This window comes from Cynoglossus semilaevis, chromosome 6, assembly GCF_000523025.1.
Source record: "Cynoglossus semilaevis isolate Cse_v1.0 chromosome 6, Cse_v1.0, whole genome shotgun sequence".
Classification (NCBI taxonomy): Eukaryota; Metazoa; Chordata; class Actinopteri; order Pleuronectiformes; family Cynoglossidae; genus Cynoglossus; species Cynoglossus semilaevis.
Genome location: NC_024312.1, coordinates 15,192,203 through 15,217,132, shown reverse-complemented (window position 1 = coordinate 15,217,132; position 24,930 = coordinate 15,192,203). Strand labels below are relative to the sequence as shown.

At 38.9% G+C, this 24,930-nt stretch overlaps 2 protein-coding genes across 5 annotated transcripts in view; one reads left to right on the top strand and one right to left on the bottom strand.

The window, feature by feature from the left end:
* The window catches only part of mrpl23 (mitochondrial ribosomal protein L23), a 28,259-nt gene extending 20,562 nt beyond the window's left edge, over positions 1-7,697 (bottom strand). For all 3 annotated transcript variants that reach the window (XM_025056215.1, XM_008312305.3, XM_017033242.2), the window contains exons 1-3: positions 7,553-7,697; positions 6,631-6,753; positions 420-502 (exon numbers count right to left, since the gene is read on the bottom strand). In XM_025056215.1, the coding sequence (XP_024911983.1) occupies positions 420-502; positions 6,631-6,753; positions 7,553-7,572 (226 nt within the window). In that variant the 5' untranslated portion in view covers positions 7,573-7,697. The remainder of the gene's footprint in view (positions 1-419; positions 503-6,630; positions 6,754-7,552) is intronic.
* A 4,776-nt stretch (positions 7,698-12,473) lies between these two features.
* The window catches only part of LOC103380370 (SITS-binding protein), a 26,032-nt gene continuing 13,575 nt past the window's right edge, over positions 12,474-24,930 (top strand). The window contains exons 1-3 of one of the 2 annotated variants that reach the window (XM_017032946.2): positions 12,474-15,488; positions 15,780-16,230; positions 18,082-18,253. In XM_017032946.2, the coding sequence (XP_016888435.1) occupies positions 15,484-15,488; positions 15,780-16,230; positions 18,082-18,253 (628 nt within the window). In that variant the 5' untranslated portion in view covers positions 12,474-15,483. Of the gene's footprint in view, positions 16,231-18,081; positions 18,254-24,930 lie in introns of both variants that reach the window. The other variant, XM_008312308.3, reaches the window with a different exon arrangement.

Genomic DNA, 24,930 nt, shown 5'->3' with positions numbered 1-24,930 from the left:
CACACACACACACACACATATATATATATATATATATATATATATATATATTAGTTTACTTTGATGATAGGGTGTTCGAACAGGTGGTTGAACATTATGTGAATAGAAATACCAGTGAAAACCTCTAACACTGAATTATTGCCTAATCTTTATATACTAAGATAGCACACCCTTCTTTAATCACCCTTAAATTTCAGTTGGAAATATGTAAAATTCAAAATTTTTAGAATACATGTTACCAATACATATACATTGTTAGTATATTAAGAAATGTGTATTACACGTGTCAAACTCCAAAGTATAAAACATGTACTTGAAAACCTACTTGACTTGATATACTCTCATCTTTATAATTTTACTCAGGGAAAAAAGCCCTATGTCATGCCCCTCTCCCCATGCTTGTGCACAAAGACACTCACCAAACTGTATCCTGGTGCGGACTACTGCCACAGGGATATTATAAATCTTCTCCAGGTAGTTCTTTATGTCATATTTGGTCATTCTGTGGAAACACATTAAGAAAGAGAGTAGAAATAAATACCTGAGAGGGAGGAAAGAGGCGAGAGAAGAATGAGGATTATGCAAGCCATCCAACATCAGGGTTTGTGAGATAAGGCGTGGTTTGAATGCGTGAGGTGACAATAGAGGATGCAGTTCAGTCTAACACTTGCAGGCACACATGATGGATCACAGGATCAGGAATACGACACGGCACACATGTAACTTACACCAACATAAAAACTCTACATTCTCATGAACAATGCAGCGATATCGGCTAGAGTACCTGACAGGACACTCCCCTACAAACCCATATTCCGCTTTTATTCTCTGAACCATAAAGTGGAGAGAAGAAAAATAGGAGCGTCAGTGTTTATCCAATTAGCTGTCTAGATGTATTGATCGCAGCTGGTGAAATCCTACACAGGAAGTGTGCCTGGCACCGACTGATCCGGTGGGCCAGTCCGGCCCAAGTTAGCCCACACGGCAGCATTTGGAACAGATTGCTCTGACCAGAGGAAGAAAGGCTTTTAACTGCTGATCAATCTAGCCAATTGGATTAGCTTGGTAGAAAGCACTTCCCAAATGCGTCTGACAAAGTGCTTAATAGCGACATTGTGGTCTGACATGAATCCCTCAGATATAATATGTTGTATCACCCTCTGTTTTTGACAGAACCCAGTGATACTGACTTTTTGCTTTTTGTAGTGAAAACAGCAAAATACACAGAGCTTAGGTGCAGACGTAAAGGCAAACATTTACATAGTAAAATCCCATAAATTACCACAAAGACTCTTTGTGATGTACTACTCCATGCTAAACAAACACCTGACTCTCGCTCTTAAGTGGGCTAAATTTGGCAAAGTTGACAGTGAGGTTCACCCGCAGCACTTCAGTTTGACCTACTAGGCCGTCAGTGTTTACCCAGAGAGGTAAACTACCAGTAACTATACCCAGTTAACTGTTTCCACATTTGAATTCTTATCAACACAAACCAATATCGTTTCTTGGTGATTCTACGGTGACATGAGGTGGTGGCAAATGCCCACTTCAGGTGAGTGCCTTGACAGAATAAAATATGTCAAGGGTTGACTTTGGTCGCTAAATCTCAGTGCTGTTCCACGATGGGTGAAAGTAAGCCATTAACAAACATTTTTGATGTTGCTTTTTTATCTCAGTATTTTCCTTTAACCAAGGACAGAGACGTGTTTCCCAAAACAAGGCATCAAGATGAGCTTTCCTGCACCATTTGCAGCCACTACCCTTTTAACCTTTCTTCTGTTCCATGTGCGCCAGTGGGCAATGGAGTGTAGCGGAGTGAAACCGAGATCAAGGCAGGAAGAAAGAGAGTGATTGCGCTGAGAGGAAGGGGTTTCCTAGAAAGCAATAGGACTACAACTGAAAGAGGGGGAAAGTGGCTTAGGGACTGCAGAGTCTCCTCTGGATCATTAACAGAGGAAACACTGATCCTGATTAATGAAACATTTTATAAATCCCTCCTGATTTTACTGCTCAAATCATCTATTTACTGCTGCAGAGCTTCAACAATTAGTTGAATAATTGATGATTACCCTTGACCAAATACATTTTTGAGTATCACTTGTTTGTAGCAATAATAAATAAATAAATACATTTTAAGCCCTTTTATTCTAGGTTTCGGGAAAAGTGTTTTATGCTTTTTATAAAACAGAAGTAGCTTGTGACTTTATCAATACTCCACCTGTTGTAAGTCGTTTTGGATAAAAGCATCAACTAAATGGATAAATATAATTGAAAAACTCTAGTTGGTGTAAGTGTGAGAGAAAGGCACAGACCAATTAATAAATATAACAAAAACTGGACTGGATTGACTGTAGACAGTTTTCTTGCAGAAGAAAATACCAATCAGGTAGTACAATGTCTCTGTAAAATCTTTTTAAAGAGCTGATAATACACTGGATAACAAAAAAAAAAGAACACCAATGTCAACTTTAGTCATTAGCAACAATTGGCTGGCTACATGTAAGGGCAAGTGTTTTTTTTCCATCTGTTTATTTATTTGTTTATTTTTTTTACAAACCAAATCCCTATCAGCAACAGAAATGGACACCAAAGAATATTTGACCTTTTTCAATGGGACAGGTCCCCCTGTGGCAGTAGCTGTAAAAAAATACATCCACACATATAGTATAAATAGTGTGCACTACATTTACAGAAGTAAAAGTAGAGAACTGTTTTCTCTCTGGCTATTCCAAGTCAATACATGACTGATCTCTGCTACAAACCGGAGTTTTAATTGAGAAGAAGCCCTATGCTGCAGGCTGTGAGGGAAATGTCAAGTTCATTGTGTGCATAAATAGCATTAAACTTTGACAAAGGGTGTGGCACCAACACAGTAATAGAGGCAGCATCTCATCATCCTGGTTTAAACCCCCGACTGACTCTGGAAGCTAACCTTTTACACTTCTGCCTCTGAGGAAGAAAGAAAATCTGTCTCCAGCAACTGCTGAAGCAAAAGGAATTGTTCCTCAGCAACTAGTATATATTTATACGCAAACACACATGGTACAAAGATTCCTCGCCCAGGAGGATGAAAGGAGTCTAAACACAAAACCAAGAAGGGCATCATATGACGCAAACGATGCACTAGTTTCAGCTATGGTTTGTTGTTGCTGAGCAGGTTTGGCAGGAGGCATGCTGGCATCATTGTTAGAAAACAGTCCTAAATGTTATATTGTTCAGTATTACGTATGAAGAGGTGTAAAGGGAGTTATAACACCCAAACCTGATATCAGGTGTTCTAAAACAGCACTTGATCTCCAGTCTCAGGTCTCTAAAGGGATACAACCACCGATGAATGAACAGGGTAAATGAGACGCTGTTATTAAGCATAGTGCATATTCACTGATTGTGTGCATGCCTGTGGACCACTGCGTTGATTTGTCATTCTGCGGATTAATCCACAGACCTTGGTAAGCTGCCGACTGTAAACCCCTTCTCTCCAAAGAACCTAAAAACTCACCCCCCATGTTCTGTTCCAAAGTATCAGTTCCAGTAGTTTAGTGTAGGCTCTTCACACCTGTGCTCCGACAGAGCGGCAGAAAATTAGGTGAAAGGGCACCGTTAGAAATGTGCAAGAAAGGACAGAGGAAGCTTTGAGGGCGTTTGACAATAAGGACAGTGAATGACCTCCACCGACTCACTGACTTGTCTGTTAATGTGCTGACAGTGCTGAAAGAACATCTGCCAGGTGAATGGCTCTTCTGTACATAAAGGGTGACCTGTGTAGGTTCCCACTCAATGGTTTCCAACCGCAAGTGATACAAAACAAAATTGGAGGGTGGCTGTGCCTCAGCTGGTAGTACAGTTGTCTAAGAATGGAGCATTATAGAAAAAATACAATTTTTCATCATCAATATATTTATATATTAAATATACATATAATATACGTATATTAGATTACAATACATTTAGCAGACGCTTTTATTCAAAGTGACTTTATATATTATAAATATCAAAATATACACTTTTTTTTTTAATTACTTGTGTTTGTAGTTTGCACTCAGCAGTCTACTTGATGAAGTGTATATTCAATGTCAAAAACCATGCATGTACATAAAAGTGAGATCTGCCATGGCACAGGTTTTCATTCTGCATGTGGCACAAAAAAAACAGTGAACCACTCGCTGATTAACTGAGGTTTCAGTACAGTTAGAACATTACCCAATTGAAATGTCTCGTGGACATGCAGAACATTCTCGTAAGCCTCTTAGGCGTAATTTCGTGCGTAGCCTTTGTCAACACAACATCTAAAAGGACAAAACAGCCAATATGCACACACAACATCAAAGTACATTGAGTCAGAGCAGCTTAGTGGTGAGAATGAAACAGGAGAGTTGTTTTCTGCCGACATGAAAGGCAAAAGAAAGCCGCTCCTCATTGTCTGCCTGCTCCACTGTTAGGTTTGAGTTTAGATAACGCACACTCACTCATTTTAACCCTCCCATATACACGGACAATACGTGCACAGAAGTTGCCCAACACTAAGTATCAAGATAATAAAAGCAGACTTTGTTTAAAAAAAACAAAAAACATTGAGACACCTGAGACTTTGGGAGGGAAGAGACAGTTGAGCAGCTGAGAGTATAGGAGCAGCGTGTGAAGGATTACATATATTGTTCAGAATTCGGTTAGACAATGGACAAGTGATAGATCAAAGACAGGCTCATCGTCAAAGACAGACAGAACAGTAGATCCTGGACAGTGAACTCCTCGACCAGCCTCCTAAACCATTTCCAACATCATAAACCCAAAGGCTAGCTATCATGTAAACCAGCTTTCCATGTTTCAGAAGCAGAAGGAAAGCAGTCTCCATGATGATAATTGCACAGGTAATATGCTACTTGCTAATTATATGCTAATTACTGTCAAGAACAAGGGCATTTATGTGGCAGTAGAGAACAGTGAGATACATTTGCACAAGGTTGATCAAAAAACATCGTCATGGTTGGTTATTCTGTATCAACTAGGAGAGAAGCCTGAAATTCACCAGGATAGTTAAATACATACTCAACAGCATTTGTTTGTTTGTGTGTGTGTGTGTCTGTGAAAGAACCAGAGAAAGAGAGCATTGGCCTGCAGCCATGCCAGGTGAGGCAAAAGAGGTGTGTGTGTGGGTGTAAACCTAGAAACTTGATGATGGCCCTTTTAGAGCAGAGAGGAAATTCTAACATAGCACAAAAGGTTTGAGAACAATCAGATGACAAATAAATACTTCCCTCCAGCAGGCAGAAAGTGAATTATGGGAGAATGCAATCCAGGTGTCTTAAACAACAGGCCATAAAGAAATTGTGCCAAAAAGTTTTTAATAAAAAGCACGAGATAAAAGAAGACGAAGAAGGGAAAGTCAAGTGCAAACGTGAGAAAGTAAACAAGCAGAAAAAATGAACAACAACATGGGCACTTCTCATGAACAGCTGCTCTGTAGTACAACTTACCCACACTAGCAACACCTACTCTCCAGAGTCACAACTACTACTGCTGCTTTCACTGTTGCAATGATTCAGAGTCATCCATTAGCTAGGGTGAGTGGGAGTGATAATGATGTAAGTAACTGTCTTAGGGTTCATTTACTAGAGTGTTCATTTGAAACAGAAAAACGCAACAGTGTTAAGACTGGCCCCGGCAGCATATCAATCAGCCTTGTACCTCTCCCAGGCATCAAAGGCTGAAAAAACCTTACACACCCTTATAAACACACACGCACCCTGCACTTGCCCACTTTTGCGCATACATACACAGAGACACACTTACACAAATACTCGTACACAATTACATAAGCACCCTAGGAGTTTGGCAGAGAAGAGGCAAAAATCCTAGTGGGAGGCCAGGCACCTGTAAGAACAGATTATGGTGTAAACTCCACCAGAGACACGAGATGATTTGCCTTTACAGCCTTAAACTTCATTTTTTTCCCCTCCCAGCGTGGCCAAAGGGGCCTCTCAGCACCTGAGGACCATTGAAAACTGAAGTCATCTATGGTCCACCAGTCAGAATCAGTCAATCGCTACAGAGTACCAACAGTTTAGAAACCCCCATTGTGTTCCATGAATACATATATAACACTGTCTTAAGTGTGTGTGTAACTGATTGAGAAAGATTTGTATCCTCACACACATGTATGCACGATTATTCAAAGTAAATGCTACAATTTATGTGTACATTGCCCCCCTGTTAGTAACAAATGTTTCACAGCCTGAAAATAATCTTATAACAAAATCGGTTTTTGAAGAACTTCACAGCTTTTCACATTTCGTCTGTGTAATTGAGCCCATTAAAGGAACTTTAAAGGCTGGTACAGGATGGATTCTTCGTACCGAGTCTCAACGCCTCAGATATTTTGTGGGACTGTAACACCCCCTTGTGGCCATGAAGCCAATAAAGACAGTTTTGGTGGGATAATTGCTTTACGCCAAAAAACATACTGTTTTTTGTATAATAGGCTACATAAAACGCTTGGCGTTAACGCTAATGACGGATGCCGAATTTTATATAAATATATATATAAAACTTGTCTAAATAAGACAGCTTATTTTCAATGCATACTTAAATAAAGATTTTTTTTAATTAAAAATAAGAGTACTTAAGACTTACTCCATTGGGACACGAAACTGTGCAACATCAGGTGGCTGCGCTTTCCCTGGCCGAACCAGGGTCAGGAACCATTTGGGTCGGAAGATCCTCAGCTGAGGGTTGCCCAACTGGTAGAGAGGGTAACTGACATGAAAATAATAAATGTGAGAAGGACAGAATTAACAGAGAAGGTGGTTAAATACATTGCTGTCAACAATAAACTCATCACTGTTAGATCACTTTACCAGAGCTGCAAAGGTAAGTAAGTGACAATGTTGATGGTTCAAAATGTACTGCTGGAGCTCTAATGTTTGAAACATGGAGATGCTGAGTGTCACTGTACACTGGATTGGGTCTATATTTTGAAATGAAAACGAACATGGCGTATTTATCAATAATACAGTTATTGGACCCATACGTTAAATTACTCTCTTGATTTAGTTATAATATTGGTATATAAACCAGATATTTGGTTCCCGGTCATAAAAAAGAACATGTATTTGATTAAAGTACAACGTTTTAAAATAAAATTTAAATAAGAACTAGTCGCAACAGCACTAAGTAAAAGTTAACCACAAATTAATTACGTCCACTCGTGCAAATATCTCTAAATGAATCATTTAATTGATAATAATGGCAGGGGATCTTGCAAAATAAGGTAACCCGCAACGTAGTAGGACAAATTTTGGTATTACACAACGCAGAGAGCAGATTATAAGCACAGTTTTCATCATACATCAGACAGTAAGCGAAAGAAAACAGAGAGCAGTCAGGATGTAATAATAAAATAGCACGTATTTGACAGTAACTACGAGGTGCTAGCGTTGGCTATGTTTTTTGTTAGCTAACTAAACTGCCAGGAAGTGTCCCACAGGTGACAGGTTCCGGTGTCTAAACGTTACATACAACTATTTACAATATAAATATATGCAAAGACACTTACAATATTCGCGTCACTGGCATTGTAGTGTTTGTTGAAAAGCGTAGAGTGTTGCTATTTGTTTTGAAGTCTGTTCAAGGTTGTCAAACGGAACACGTGTGTGAATTTGCTTCCGGGGCAATCACTGAGCGCATGCGCAATTCTAATTCGTTGCGCCCTTGATAGGTCAGTTGTGGTCCAAATTTCCAATCACCAGAATTTTCAATTCAGGAAAGTGTGTTATTTTATAGAGAGCAGACATTTTTGTAAGGTATTTTGTAAGGCAGATTAAAAAACAAATAAAAATAAAAAATAGGGCTTTTTTTAAGCCAACCAGCAAATTCACTTTGGCCTTCTCTGATTGTTCTTTGCCAGTCTCTCTAGAGATTAAAGCAGATTTTTGCTCTTTTTTACTTTGAGATTTTTTAAATTATATCCCTCCTCTCCAAACATAGTGACCCTTTTATACAATTCCATACTATTTATAAAAGTTCTCAGTATATTAAAATATACTAAAATTCGTTACATTGTAGTACAGGTTACTGTACAACTATAAGATATCTGTAAAATGTTGTTAATGTTTCCAAAATACTACTGTTCTTGTTTTTGTCCTGATAGATTCCACCGAGTACAATAAACACATGGGATGAAACGACAGCAGAGGGCGGCCTTGTCCCATTTTTTTTTATTTATACTCTGTGGCCGAGTAGTTGAACCCACTCCCACTAAAATGTTCCTTCCTTAGAGGGGAGAAAGGCTGGTTGTCCCCTGAGTGGAACATAAGTCCCTGGCACAGCTGGTCCAGACCTGGCAGGAGACACCACACTGACAACTTACACTATGCCTTAGAGAGGGAAGTTTCCATCAGTGTGTGTATGTGTGTGTGTACGGTGTGTGTGTGTTTGTGTGTGAAGGGGAGGGTTTTTTTCATTTAATTATTAATTTTATATTAATGTCATAATGCTGACCACTTGGTGTGGTTATTAGTAATACAATATCACAATGGCCTGTGTCTCTGCTGTCATTCCTGGAATAAAAGTGAATATTTGCTAAGCAGTTATCATCTGTTTGTTGCTTTACACCTGAGCAATCTGATAGTTAAAAGGCTAAAAAACATGGTTTGTTTTGAAGCATAAACTGGAATGAGTGCTTGCCTGTAATTATGATATTTTAATATTATAAACTATATGGTCTTTGACATTACAAATACACATTAAGAAACATGTAACATATTGGAAGATAACTTCACTTTTACTGAATGTATTACGCATATTTATAACATATTATCTCTACTGAGATTGTTGACGCTGAGGTGGTGTTAAGTAAACAGTTGTAATATCATAAACAAGTTTGATAAAGCTTTTTCTTCATAACACTAGCAAAAAATAGTTGTCATTTAAAACTAAATCTGTTTCAACAAATGTTTGTACTCATTTATAATAAACATATATTCTCTTTTATGGTAAAACATTATTTATTCAGGCAAAAAAAATGTGTTGATGTAATTCTGGTATGGTAAACATGTGCTGCAGGTTACTCCTGTCTACTATTACTGCCATGGACGTTTTCTTACAGAGGTGGATTAACGATTGTTAACGAAATATCAAAACACCTGCTTGGCATGTTCATGACAGTGGGCCAATGACACGCCTGACATAATCTACGTTATTTAGCACTTTCTTTAAAGTGTTAATAATCTACTTTACAATTTCCTTACAGGAATCCTTAATTAGAAATCATTTTTAATGTATTGCTAGAGTATTTTAATCTCTTTAACTGGGAATGTTCTTATTTTACTCGTTCTTATTTTGACTCACCAACACCTAACACAGGCTAACGTTAATTCTGCAGCCCCTACAGCTAGAGGGCACCAAAAAATAGACTTCGTGAATATAGTACAGGTCACTGTATCTTCTGGGCTAGCTCGTGCTTTAGCTTTTGTCTTCCTCTTAAACTGCTAGCAAGGACTGGGATCCTCGACATTTTGCAGATAAACTTCTTTGTATACTGTATATGCTTTTTCTTGGTTTAATATCGTAACCTCATGACAATGGCCTGTTGCTAATTGGATGCAGGACATTTGTCTAACGTAAAAGTCATCAGTCTACCAGTTTCTACTGGAGTTTCTTCTGTACTTCTGTTTTGTAGCATATAGCGCTACTGGTTTCAGCTGTCGCTCCCGTCCCTTAACCTCACTTGGCGCCATCCGCACAATTAGGATTGACAGAAAATGCGTGCAGACATGCTTTTGCTTCTTCTGTGGTTAGTGCACGGTCTTCTTAGCAGTTAAAACATTTCTGGGTTCATAAACTTGCAGTAGGTGAAAGAAGCTTTTTTTTCCTGTGGAGGGTCTTTGCTTGAACTGGACCATTGCTGTCTGTATCTGACTGGTTGTTATTATTATCACCCATACATTATCACCCATGCATGTTCTCTCCATGTCGGAGTGGGTTTTCTCCGGGTACCCCAGCTTATTCCTGCAGTCCACAAACAGGCAGAGGATGGGGAGGGGAGGGGGATTAATTGGACACAAGATCAATGGTATGAATGTGAGTATATGATGGCTAACCAACTATCCAGGGTGGACCCTGCCCTTGCCAGCTGACGGCTGGGATTGGTTTCAGCTCCACCAGCCACACTGAAAAAAAATTTAATTAATTTAATTTTTATTGAATGAGTTTCTTTGACTCTAGATATGTCTGCTTTTGTATCTTTTCACTTTGGTTATAACCAAATGAGCTCTCCTCACTAAGTGGTAAACTTATTTCTAAATGTTTAATAACCCATTATCTACTCCTTGGACAAGGTCATAGGACTCTCTGTATAGATACTGCAGCAGTAGCCGTACTCATTACTTCAGTCAGGGTGCCAGTGTTAAGCAAGGCTCCAGCTACTGCAGACTACGCCAAATCCAGGGGGTGTCGAGGGGACAGGCAACATGAACCAATGCAACCTTGAGCCAAAGGTTCAGTCTCACACTGTTGTCCAACTCTGCCATTTATAGATGCTATTTAAACCTGTTTGTTAATACAAACATTTAAAATCAGATGTAAAAACAAACAAATCAATTACATTATTTAATATTACTTGTAAAAGTACAAGCCCAGGTTAATGAGTTATGGTGTTTTGAAATGTCTGTTGGTCTCTGTTTTGCAAAGTCCTGTCAGAAACAAGAACATTTTTATAGTACTTGACAGCTATGGGCGTGTAGTTTAGTAGATAAACATATACATGTACACAAAAAAATACAAAAATGTATTTTTTCATTTTTGGTCATTGTTCATGGGACAAATGGGAATAAACGCACACTGCTGCAGCAGGAGCTGCAGTGTTTGTGCTGGTGGTCAAATGAGAGAGAGGGAGACTTGAGGGGAGCTGGAATGAAGGTTCAGACTTGGGCTAGTGGAAAGTGGCTGTTCATGTGACAATACAGAAATTAAGAAAGTATGGAAGAAGAGGCAAATGCTCAAACAGCAGAGGTGAACTGAGGGTAACAGTTTGGACTACAGCAGGGTTGTCCCGCACTGAGACCGCATGGAATCTACCGACTCCAACTTAGTCACAGGCCGTCAGAGGAGTGCACGTCTGAGTTGATCGTAAAGCCTGTCAAGTTTGCCAGGTTTAACAAACAGTTCATGGATTTAAGTGCTTTTCTGGAGGCAGCACAGATGAAAACCATGATGCCAAAGTGATGAAAAGTGATCAAGTTTTTCCAAAGTAATGTTTGACAAAATTCAGTAGTCATATTTAATATTTACAATACCTTCAGGTTGTGTCACCGGCAGCAGTATAACCTTGGCACGCTCAAGTGAAAATCAAGGATGTGAACGGAAGTCCAATCCAAGTTGAGCTGAGGACCTCGAGACCAAACTCGAGCCAACAGTGGGTGTGTCGAATACTTCTGCCACAGGCACAGCTCATTCTGTGGGCGTGGACTACAGTTTGTTATGCGTGTAATGCACCACATTTACAGACCAGGCAAAATGGTGTTGGAGTAGCTAATTATCATTTTTGGCACCAGCTGCAATAGTTTCATCCTCATCCTGTTGATAATCTAGCAGTTGTTTACTGGATGGAAGTTTGTTGACATCGGTGGCTTGTTATGTATCAGCACTCAGTAACCACAACAATTAGCCAATATATTGATTGCTGTGTAAATAACAATGTCATTGGTCTTTCTGCATGTCATTGCATGCAGCGTGAGCAGAGCTAAAGAAAAACCCCTGCATGATTTATTCAACTATACCCAGCTCATACCTGACGATGAAGAAATCATGCATTTGAACACTAGGAATGTAGCAGCACAAAGAGCAAACATTTGAGTTGAAATCTTTTTGAAAGTTTTTGTTTAAAGTAAGGTAAATACTGATAATGTTCTCTATGTCAAGAATGGCTATGAACAGCTGTAGGTATAAATGGCTAGAGTGGTGCAGTGGCAGGACCGCCGACTCTGGGTAGGATACTGCCAAGTCCCCAAATCCCGCTTGTTGAATTAGGAAGGGTATATGTTTTAAAAACGGATTATTATTATTATTATTATAGGCTAGTAGTGTGGCATGTTATATTATGAGCAAAACAACAAAATAGTTAAACATTTTAAAAATCACTTGCCACTGTAAAAACCCCAATAACGGTACAGTAGTCAGTGTAAAAAGCTAAATAATATATATGTAATAATATATTTATATTATTATATATAAAATATAAAAAATATAAATATATATATAATATATATATAAAATATAAATATATATTATATATTTATATATATATATATATTATAAAATATAATAATAATAATTTATAATGCTAAAGGCATTCATAATGTTCAAATAAACACATCCGTATATTCAAGGGTTGATTGAATTAGAATACAATGTCAACTACATGAGTCTGCCAAGGCCAATAATATTACTGCAGTCTGGTTTATATTCAAATACTGAGCAGAAAAATGCATACAAATATAATCCATTGTTTATTTTTGTTAGTGCAGTACTACAGTTGATATACTGTGGCAGATTTTGTAGGAAGATATTACTAGTACAAGTAATCTTTTTGCCAAGCACTTTACTGACTCGTGCTACTAAACTGACTGAGAGAAGTCATCAATAATTGTGATTTTGAACTTGTCTGTCTGTAAAGCTGTCACCCCACTAGACACACAAACAAACCATTACCCCCCTCCCCCAGCCCACACCTAATTAAATCTTTGCCCCTTTGCCTCTAGCACTAAATGAGTGGTCAGAAGTAACAGCCAGTTCAGGTCAGATTCCTCTGTTTTCTTCACGTCCTGTGTTCACACTCTCAGAGGGAGCGGGTGCATGCCATACAGCAGTCTTGGACTATTAATAGCAGTAGGAGATGGAGTCGAGGGCAATCGGGATGGTAAGTAAATTTACACCCTCCTCGCCGAACGTTCTGTTGATGTCATGAGTGTGAACTCTGACCCAGGAGCCCGACTGCCACAAGGCCCACGTTGAACTTGAATTTCAGGGCTCCTAGAGCACACTCGCACAATCCAATCAGAACACATTTTTGCATTTTTGATCTTGCAATAAATGTACTCATCAACTGTTGGCCCCTAGCGTATATGACACAAAACAAAAAGCACCATTCAAAGAGTCAGAAGGTTATGGTATCATTTCACTTCAGACTCATGCGCATACGTTGCCCACACAACGTCAGACCCTCACATGACAACAGCTGACACACCAACCGGAGCATCTTTGTCTATCTCTTTCTCCTTCAAAGCAGCTGATTTGAAAAGTGGAACACTGCTGGTGTGACACATGACGTTCGTATGATGCAGAGTCACGTGGATTCTCATAGATTTCAAAAACGCTCAAAGTAGGGCGTTAGGTGTAGGGCACACACAGGTTCCCACAGCCTTATCAAGTGTCCTTGTCTCTGCCCAAGATATGTGATAGACCGAGGGAGGAGGAGGAGGAGGAAGAAGAGGAGGATCAAGGACTGACATGCATAAGCTGGACATGGACAACCGATCCTCAAATTATGTCAGTCAACACTCCTTGGATATCTGGTGCACAGTACAGAGGGTGACCCAGCCTACAAACATAACAACATTGTTCAGTAAATGGTTCTCAGAATATGACTCTTTTTAGGTTGCAGCAGTAAATGATAATGAATAGCTCACCTAAATGATTCTTTGGCCATAAATGAATCTGCCACTTCAATGTTTAAGGCTTCAGAAACGGATAGTAAATGTCATGCATCTGTAAAGGCTAATGGTTGAGGTTGTATCATATTACCAAATGTATGCGCACTGACACTGCAGATGCATTTATTGTCAAACAGGATGCCACCTTTGGCTGGTAACACTACCGCTAGCCTTGAGTCGCTCATAAACACCATTCCTGCAAACCAGCTGGGCCACACAGTAGATTAAATCTATCTATGACATAAGAGATTACTGACAATGAACCACAAATGTCAGGTCCATCACACACATTTGCACTGACTCACATTATGTACCTGTTGCTTCTGATTCTCTGTGTTAATCCCTCACGGTGTCAGTGAAATAAGCAAATGAGCAGTGGGTATTAAAAACTCTGTTTCCAGTCAGTTAAACTGATGCTGTATCTTGTTGGGATTAAGCTCTGATATTCATTAGTGAAGTGTCAAAAACAATCTCCACCTCAGGTGTTTTTAACGTGACCCTTTGACACACTGTGAGGAATGTTTTAACTCCTTTATTGAAACAAAATTACAAATTAATTTGATTTAAAAACAGGATGTACAAAGGTTTAAAATGTGTGGATGTATGTTTTCTTTAAGTACTGAATTATTCAGAAATGACCAACAGGCTATTATTATAGTAATGTCTAAAACAAGACCCAAAAATGTAATAGGTTTAATCAGAAACCATATAAAACCATATAAATTGGATGTCCTCATAATGACATAAGAACACTTCATCAAACCAAAAAATAATAATAAAAAATCACTAAATCATTCCCACTATACTGCAGAAAATGGAATTTAAAAAGGTAAAATGATTAGGTCTCATAAAACTCGTGCTGCAGCTAACTTTAAGCGAAATCAATAACAACCAAAGACATTTTCAATTTCTTCTTCTTGAAGAATCAAAATCCAGTAGAATGTGACTCCATCAATCCAAAGTTTTTGTCTGATGTTGAAGGAGTTTAGTTTTCAGATGTACTTTATAGTTACTTAAATTGATTCAATCTCACCCCACTCTTTTTATACTAGATTAATTGAATGAATGTAAGAATATTTTTGCTTGTTGATACCGCTGTATTCCACAACACTAACTCTCCACATTCAGAAGAACAGGAAACCGCAATCTGTAAAAGTATGACAAGAAACCAATGAGTATGATTTTAATCTTCACTAAGATAACCCTCGTAAATCTTAAATAACTAAGTTACAGACCTATACAAAAATGAACGGGGTTTAATAGTAAACAAGTTTCCTTTACTTAAAAAAATATACATCAAGAGTAAATGCAGCGCATTGCCGTCAGCTTGTATGTGCTTTTAATCAAGTTCTAATCAACTCGCTAGCGTTAAAATGTTAAAAGAGCACCCGATGACATTTGAATAAGTCTTCGACCTCGGCTTGTTCATTCGACGCTGTTCTCTGTTTACCACAGCACGAGACAACAAGTGTCTTTTACGCACAGAGAGAGGACGGAGGATTTACCGGCGGCGAGTCCATGCCCTCCTCACCCCTGGTGCCTGCTCCAGACTGTCAAACTTTGACGGTCCCCCTATTTCTCTCTCTCTCTCTCTCTCTCTCTCTCCACCTTTCCATGAAGAAACAAGCCGGCGTTACGTCAGAAAGTGCAGGGCAAGCAAGACTGAGTCTTAGGAGCTATTCGTAGGCAGTGCTGCCAAACCCGGCTTGGGGCTGCCCACGAGCTTACTGCAGCCAATGCTAATTACAAATCCAACTCTTTTAAAAACTGCATCAATATGTGGTAAGTCAATATCCTTTAATATTGATTTGTTTTTGTTTTTTTCCGCTGAGCCTTTTTTTCTCGCAGCTTTTTTCTCATGACCCGTCTCTGTTGTTGGCACCATTGCGCAAAGACTAAGAGTCAAACCGTTGTAGAAATTTGAAGTTAGCCTGGTTAACTCTGTAACCTGAGTGAAAAGACAATGACATGATGAAGCAACAGAGACTTTTGACGCACAGAGATTTCTGTAGCTTTTTTTCTGTTGTGTTTCTTTGCTGATCTCAAAAACAACATGCCCCACGCTCGAAATAGGAACCCTAGCCCCATCCCTGAGGTAACATGGGATACAGGACTGAAGGAGATGAACGAGACTTGGAAAGGAGCTATCGCCTGTCTCGGGGTGGCCGTCTTCTTCGTAATGACCATCGGGATCATATACTGGCAAGTGGTGGACCAGCCCAACAAGAACTGGATCATCAGGGGGACTTTTAGTGGACTGATCTGGGAAAGAAGAACCCACTCGCTCGTAATACAAACCTTGGAGGAGGACAAGACCTTTGTGGAGATAGACGTTGGGAACGTTGGGAACCCCGACATTGAGGTTCCATTTGTCAGAAACCTGTGTTGGTTGAATAAAACTGAGTTCTGCTACACGTGGGACTCGGTGGCCGAAGTGAAAATCTCACTGGAGGTCAATGAGGAGACGGACACCGAGTGCTACAGTATGACTTGGACGCCGGTGCACTGTCATGTCGAGCTGAAGGTAGGGTTCCCCTGTCACTGTCATCTCTCAGACTCACAGCACGAACCTCTCCAAGGTGACAGTTTTGTGCCAAAGTCACTTTTCAAAAAACATGGACACGCGCGTAATTACGTAGAAATCATTGCGCTTCCGGCACTTTGTGGGCGTGATTCGTTTTCTTAGCACTTAGCAATTTTAAAATTCTTAAACACTTAGCCTACCTGTTGCAATATATGTTGTTGTTTTTTCGATAATATGAACACCTTCAAATCACTTGTATATTTAATCTGAGCAGATTAATTTAATTGGAAAATTAAATATGAGGCATTAAAATGCGCCAAAGAAGTTAATGCGGTTTTGTTCATCAACAAAAACACAATAACTATATGTAAAATGTCGGTCTTAAAATACATATTTTCCACCTTTGTAGAAACGTGACAATTGGAGACAATTAAAGAGCGCGTAATTCCTTCAGGCTTGTTCTTTTTTCTTTTACACCCCTCTTTATCTGCCCTGTGTGGAATATGTTTTCATGTCATATCTGCGTCACGGATTTGCTCCTTTTTTACACGCACTGTATTTGCAGTACTTTTCCGCCCAGACAAATTATCAAAGGCATTTAACTATTTGGATGTTTGGGAGGTTAATCTGTCCCTGCTGGAACATTCCTCACCGTAACTCCCTGTCATGTGGCGCAGCAAATGCTCAAACACAGTCTTTCCAAAGTTAAGTGGCCTCCATTTTTTATTTTCCAAAATCCTGCACACAAAGCCTGTCAGGTGACGTCCCCTGGTACTTCTTTTGTAAACTATGAAAGGGCCATGGAAGAAGTTGTTTTTGCACATTTGTCCCCATGCCCCAGGACAAGGTTTCCCTCGTTTAAAAAAAGTCTCAGAGAAAAGTCATTTAATGCCTTCTGCGTTTGTTGCTTTCTGAGCTAGTCTCATGTATCATCACATACCACACTGCATTACAGCACAATGACAGAACAATGAGGCACAAGACCAGATGAAACCATACTTATTATATTAGTAGTACTCCAGGTATATATGAATTCAAACTGTCCAACCATTCATCAGTGTTACAGATGTGGGTTTGAGAGAACCGTGTAGAAGTAGGCCACTGCACTGGTTAAGGTTTCCAGAAGATGCTGCACCTCTCATCCATGAGGCTGCTTCATTATTAGCAGATTGCTGGAACACAACATCCATATGGGCTGTGGTGTGGATACCTGCAGTGTTTTACCATAACAACAATCATCCTTTAGAGCAGGGGTCACCAACCTACCACCACCACCTGGTAGTCCTTATGGACTAAGGCGCCAGAGGAGTATGTTGTAAATATTAAAACTAAATATCTAGTCAACAAGAGGGTAAAAAAAAAAAATTAAATGCTAAATAATTAAATTGCTGTTCTTTTTGGACACTTGCAATTATCTTCAAGTGGCTACAATTACGATGGTCAGCTGTGTCTTCTACTGTATGCCGCAGCATTATTTTTTTAATTACTACCATTACTTTATTCAGGAAATGTGTATCAAACAAGTAGCTCACAGAATTACTTGTATCCTTGATCTAGCTCTCATTTTGAGAAAGTTTGGTGATCCCTGCTTTAGAGGCTAAAAACTAGGATTTTCCCTTGCCAGTTAGAGTTGGAGACAAGAACGCTTAAAAGGATAAGAGGTGGACATAGGCCAGTCCAGCTGTCTACTCCTGAGCATTTAAGATGACAAACACAGTACAACATTGAAACCATTTTCCTCTCTTTGCTGTATGATGTGACACATCTTGTTTGTGAATTTTTTTTTCCTCCTCGTCATCTCTGAGGTTTTTCTCCCTCCTTATGTTGTTCCTTTTCTGAAAAAATTATCAGGACTGCTTCTCCATGACCAATGTGTCCTGGTACGGTGGAGCGAGTGTCCATGGTCAAACATGGCCCTTCAATGATCAAAATGTCACCATGCAGCCATTCGCTGTCAGCGATCTAAAGGACAATCCCTCCGGCTACGGCTCAGCTCTGGAACGCTACTTTCTGGGCTCATCAGGTAAGAAGATGTCTTTGGGACATTAAAACATGCTGTGAGCAGTTCTGCCTGCATCTGTTGCAATAACATTACATCCTCAAAAATGATGGAGGGTCAACAGTTTTTCTCTACCTGCCGTTGGTGTGGCATAAGCACCAGGGCACAGGGAACCTGACTCCCCATCAGTGGGCATACGACATGTGGCGTGAATACCATAGTGTGAGGGAAGCCCTGTGGAAGTTATTGTATTTTCTTACCCCCACAGCCCTGTGTCCCACACTGTCTACACCCACGGCACACCATGTCGCTCACACACACCTTAGTGAAAAGGTTCCCCCACAGACTCCACATTCAGAATCTCCACGACAGTAACAGCTGACCGGACACTCAGACAGGTCTCACAAAGAGTGTGCAACAATTAGAGTTTGTTAATTCAGTGATTCGACTACAAAGTTGCTCAGACCACCTTTAGCATCTTAAATGAACTCTTTGGGATAACAGAGTAATTGCCTTTTGTTTGTATTAAAGGGGAACGTTGGATCAGTGCCCTTCTGACTCTTATAACTCACCAGGTTATTTTGGGGGTGTTAGATTTTATCCCGGGGACAGGGGAGAGGGGTGAGTGTGTGTATGTGCACATGGGTGTCTGTATATGTGTTTGTAACAGCATTACCTTGGGGACTGGTTCTGCGCATGTGAAGTCCGTACTGGTCTTCCTGTAAGAAAGAGTGATAGTAATTGAACTTATTTTTTAAGGTGTTTTGCTCACTTTGCCTATAGACACTCATGACATCAACCACTAATGATATGATCACTAATCTATTACAACTTTAATGAGCGTCAGCTAGACTGTCACATTCACAAAAACAAATGCAATGACCACGTAGTGTGCTGCAGGTGACGCTCATCTTATGTAACAGGCTTAACAGCAGCGTCACATGACAGAAATCTCCTTTTCACTTTGATGACCGGATTGGAGGAACTGTCAGGACCCCGTAATGCTTTGTTTTTTCCTGTCTAAGCAGAGAACGTGTGTGCGTGCGCTAAAGAAAATAAGTGTTTAAAAGTTGCCAAGTAACCACTAGCAGATACACACTGTACACAGCCACAAAGTACTGCTCAGTAATGACAACAACTTAATGCACTCGTATTAGCCATTTCAGGAATATTTAAATTATGTATTTATTTATATTTTTTTCATAATTGTAAGACATTTCTATTTGCAACATTTTAAGAGCTATAGAAAATGTATCTTTTATCACTGATTACTGGTAATTCATACTTACCTACTGTGTATATGCAGAATGTTTTAAATTCACTTTTGCTCCTTTCATTTATCCCAAGTATTTTAATACACATCACATATTTATGCATTTCTGTTCAACTCTAAAGTCATTTTAAAAGTACAGTACTATTGAAATGAAGCCTAATCTCACCTACTTGTTATGGAAAGTCCTGCTTGAAAGTGAATTATAAACTGTAGATGTAGTCTGATAATCAATTGAACTTTTATTCATAAGGAGAAGGAAACAGAAATCTTTTGTGTGTTTCAATGACAACCTGACTCCTTTGGATATCGCTTAATGTGTTTAAGGCTTATTAAAGAAATCATTGTGCTCTCCATAATCCTCACACGGTCTGTCCCTGAGACTGTATCAGGAAAACAACAAGGGAATAAACTTCACTGCATGAGAACTCATCTAACAAATATAGAAAGACAGTTAAAGAACATTTGTGTTTTCATTTGGTCAATGTTTTAGTGTCTATTCGTGAAAAAACAAAGAATATATGTCAATCAATACAATTGCTACAGACTCTGAATTCAAAATAAAAAGGTTTAATTATCTGCAATAGTCAGTGCAATTCCAACTAATTCCATGTTATAAATGTCTAGCTGGATCTCTTTTTACTGCAAAAAGTCTAACAGTTAGTAACCTTGAATAAACCAAGTTAAAATCAATGTCTACATTATTTTATTGTGATTAAATATAATAATACTACTTAATTATTGACATATAATTATACAAGTAATGAAAACATTGTTACTGTTCAATTTTCATATTGCCTGATAAATAAAAGAAGAACTATTAAAATATTTCTGGAAATGTGAAAACACAGAAAATAAACAAAAAAAGAGTCATGATTTTCTCCTGCTGTGAGTGTGAAAACACCCTGCATTTGTTTTTTTCCTTGAGCACAGACTGAGGTAGGACTGATCTCCTGGGTCATTAAATTTAAACATAAGAATGAACTCAGGTCTGGATTATTTGATGTTCAGTATTTATGAACAGACAGAATCTCAACAGTGCTGTCTGGCTGTTCCTTCAGAGCAAACGTATTTCAGATTGAATGAAATAATGACCTTTACAGCTGTGTGAACCCCCTGACCATCAGCAGTAAATTTCTGTTGTGTACATGGGACCTGTATTGACTGACTCGACTTAGTCATGGGGGCTCATTAGAACTGGCTGGTGAATATGGAGCTCTGACAGATGGTACTAACCCTAAGAGTGCTCCTGGGAACATTTTAAAGAGCAGACACTTGGAGTCGGGAAGTTAGCACCAGAGTAAACAGATGAATATCTTCATTAAAGTGAATATTGCTCATAAAGATAACCAAGAGTAACACACACACACAGATAGAGCTAAGAGGCAAAGAAGCAGAGAAGTGAGGTAGAGTCAGAGTGCAGACGATATATACGAGTGTGCAGCAGGGTGACATTTGAGAGTGTTGCCAACTGGAGAAACTTGTCATACCCCCACCTGTCTTTATCCATACCAAAACAACTAGGCTACTAAGGACAGATTAGATATCACTGTAGCCACATCCTGTATTAAAAATATATAAGAGGCCGTTTGTCAAAGCTTTAAGGACTTTTATTTAGGCCTTAGTCACTGTGAGACGCAGCGGATACCATTTACATGGTGAGAGTCAGTGATCTCAGCAGAGATAGGGCGGGATCAACTGTTGGCACGCCGATATCAATTATTTGGAAATAAGCTGCGGCACGGTGTCACGTGGAATGTGAGTAATTCTGTGGCGGCCTGGAATAATGCAGGAGGGAGGTGTGATGAAATCATGGCTATTGCTGGTCATTGTGTTCCTTTCTTTAAGCTGTGAATAAAACAGGCTTTAAATGCTGTAGCCTTTATGCTAACGTCATCAGTTATCAAGACTTAGAAACACTAGCAGATCTGTTCAAACTGCTTTAATTATAATTGTAATTGTCATTAGCCACAGATACAAATGAATAAATCTATTCATCAAGTTTTTTTTAAATTTAACTTAATAAGCACATTTAAGATTTTATATAGTTTGTCAGTGGTTCCCAAAGTGGGGGGCGTGCTCCCTTGGGGGACACTGATTTATTGCAGAGGGGACGCAGAGCCAATTCATTACATTTTGAATAATGGTTGTTGCTGTTGTTTTTGTGCCACAGTGGAAAAAATTCACAGATTTGTAATTTTTTTTTCCCGTTTCTGATGAGCATAACATTTTTTAGGAATTACTGTACGTTAAGTTCAGATGATTTCTGAAGCAACAGCTTTGTAATTACCTTAAGGGCCAAGAGGGGGGGTCAATGGTAGTCCTATGTACAAAAGGGGGGTCCTGCAGAAAAAGTTTGGAAAACACTGCAGTACGTTGTTTTTACACATTTTTGTAGCTATATACAATCAGATTCTGTAGCCCATCTTCCTATAAATAATTCTTAATTAATAGTAAATAGTCATTTACTGTAGCTGATTGCTGACTTGTTTGTTCATTTCATTTATGTTTGTTTCTTGTAAATTTTTATTCTATTTAATTTAAAATTATTTAAGGCAGTAACCAGACCATTGTATTTATACTACAGCAAACTGCAACTCAGTGCTACTGAATGTCTGAATGACTGATCTTGGCAAACAAAGTATAATGTTGATAAAATATTGACTATATATTGACCATATAAATATTAACTATATATTTTCTCCCGTTATTTTTCACATTTAATTCAAGCAAATAGAAATACAGTAATACAAAAATACATATTTGTCTTTGATATTAAATCTACATGAAATGCAATACATGAATTAGCGAGGTTATATTAAGAAAATAGCAAAATACATGTTTTTTTATCTAAAAGCATTTCTCTCTAAACCAAAATATAATAATAATTTCACATTTAACAACAACTACTTGTATAAGTAAATTAAGTGAATTTGTTGCCCTCTATTGACCTTTAATGACATATTTAATGTAAGTTGTCAACAAAACAAAACAAAAAATCAAATTGAGAGCTCCAGTTTTTATATAGTGATTGGAAATAATTTTTGGGTGTTAGAGATTAGAGTTCAGATGTCATTTCTCCCAAAAAATATTTTTAGATAATACTAATAATGATAATTATTAATGATAATACTAATTTTACTATATATTTAATATTCATACGGTAACTAATTTTACTATATATTTAATATTCACTATTCAGTCTTTTTCTGCGCTCAGCGGTCTCTCTGTCTCTCTCCTTTTTCTTTATTTTAAATTCTGAGTCAGTCTTTCCATGTGTCATTAAAAGAAATGGTCCTTAATTTTTCATGTCCGTTTGTTATCGATCTCTTAGAGAGAAAGGAGACATGGATCATTTTATAAATGATGTGTGATGTGTGATTGTTATTGACTAGCTCAAAGAACAGCAGCATATTTAAGATGTAATTTTATCAAATAATACCAGGACAAACGCTTGTTGTCTCTTGATCACTTGACAAATACACACCAGTACACCTTCCCAGCCAACCAGCTGGTCAGCAGGAGGTCTGCAGACAGCTGTCCCCATACTCTAAGTATACTGTAGCAGACAAATGAGAGGTGAATTACTCACGTCACCAATGTACGCTTGGGTAAAAGCAGACCGCTGCCCCCTAGATGAGACGGCTTCTGTATGTGAGAGATCTGAAAACATTTTCCACAGTTGATCGCTGACATAATGCTTTCCATCGGGGACATGAGGAGGGAGGGAGAAAAAAACAGAGAGGGATTATTTAAATGAAGAACCTATGCACTGACATCAGTCTACTGGGGTACAAACCATACTTTCACATAAGTCAGTAAATGTCTTATCCCTAGATTTATCATCTACCGTAGAACACCTAGTAGCTTCTTTCTTTTTGCTGTCTTTTGTGTCTTACTTTCTTCTTTCATGTGTTTGTACTGATGGTTCAATACTTCAGTTAAACTCTGTTTTTAAATTGAATTTTTCCTTATGTCTTTTCACACAACCTTTATATTCATTAACGTATCAGTGTGTACGTCACTCTTACTACACACAATAAATTGTTAAAAGTGCATTAAATTTAAAAAAAAAGATACAGATAGACCTGGCTGTGTCACTCAAAATTAGATGAAAAATTAGCCTACATTAAATCTTAGATCCATGATATGCAAATACATGGTTTATGACAGCATTTTCATCAAAATGAATCAGAAATAAACAGCAGTCAGCAACACATTAAATGTCTGACTCTAGTTTCTTGATATGTAAAAATGTGTTCTGAAAAAAGAACTGAAGGGAAATGAACGCAGAGATTTGTTTTTCTTTCAATAACTGGGATTATACTGTACATTACCAAAGCAGCGTTCTAGTTTTGTGGCCATCGCTTTCTTGCGGTTGGGCGCGGAATCTAATTTTCCACTCTTGAAAAAAATACATGCCAGAATACACACATGAGGTGGGGGAGGGGGTGGGGGTCTGGGGGCAGACCGAGAGAGTTTGTCTGCACATTTTTACAGTTCCAGTCAGTACTTGGTGCACAGGTGCCACTGTCTGCACCTCCACTACAGCCACCCTCTCCTAGACCTATAGGTTAAAACCTTCTTGACCCCTGAGAAGAGCACGGGGTCACCTCCGCAACCCAGACTAAAGGCTCAGACTGAGGAGGAGGAAGTGTTGGGACTTGCGTCTACAGTATGAAAGTCCTGCATTGTTTTCCTATGGAAGTCCACAGGGACCCTCATAGGAAGACCGTGTGAGAATACAGGGACATTTGTATGAAGGGTTGATCCCAGGTTGAATGACAGAGGAGAGGCTCAGGCACGTGAGACAAGTCTCCCCATAAAACTTCATTCACGTCTTCTTCCGAGTATCTGCTACTTTGTAGGTGAGGTGTACAATCAGTCAAGCATATAATTTTACTTTTGAGAGCTAGTGGAAAATATTTGGGGGGAAGCTTGAAGTGTTTAAGGAATTGTTCTAAAAATAGACTCCCCCTCACTTCCCCTTCCACTCCTGGGCTCCCTACTTTGGCTGTAACTCAAACTTGCTTTGCTTTCTTTAAATAACACTTATTGATTCCTGCTCCCGTCTGGTAAATGCATCCAGATGTATAGTATTATTCCGTTAGTCTGTGCTTGTATAATTACGGTTAAAAAAAAGTTCAGGTTGGACCAAAATGCAATGTGGTGCACGCAAACTGCAGAAATGCAGAGTTTAAATATTATGATTGAAACCTGCATGTTTAATCAAGTTTTGTAATGAAATGGTACGGCCAGGTTTGACCGGACCGTTCTATTTCCTATAAAAATTAAATATGACTCAAGAAGCTGTGCTCACTTTCCACCTTGTGTGCACTTTGCGAAGCGCACTGTTTGCAGCCTGCTGTATGTGCACATCATTCTCCTGCTCGGTGTCTGGTGTAGCCCGGTCGCCTCTATTTCCACTGCC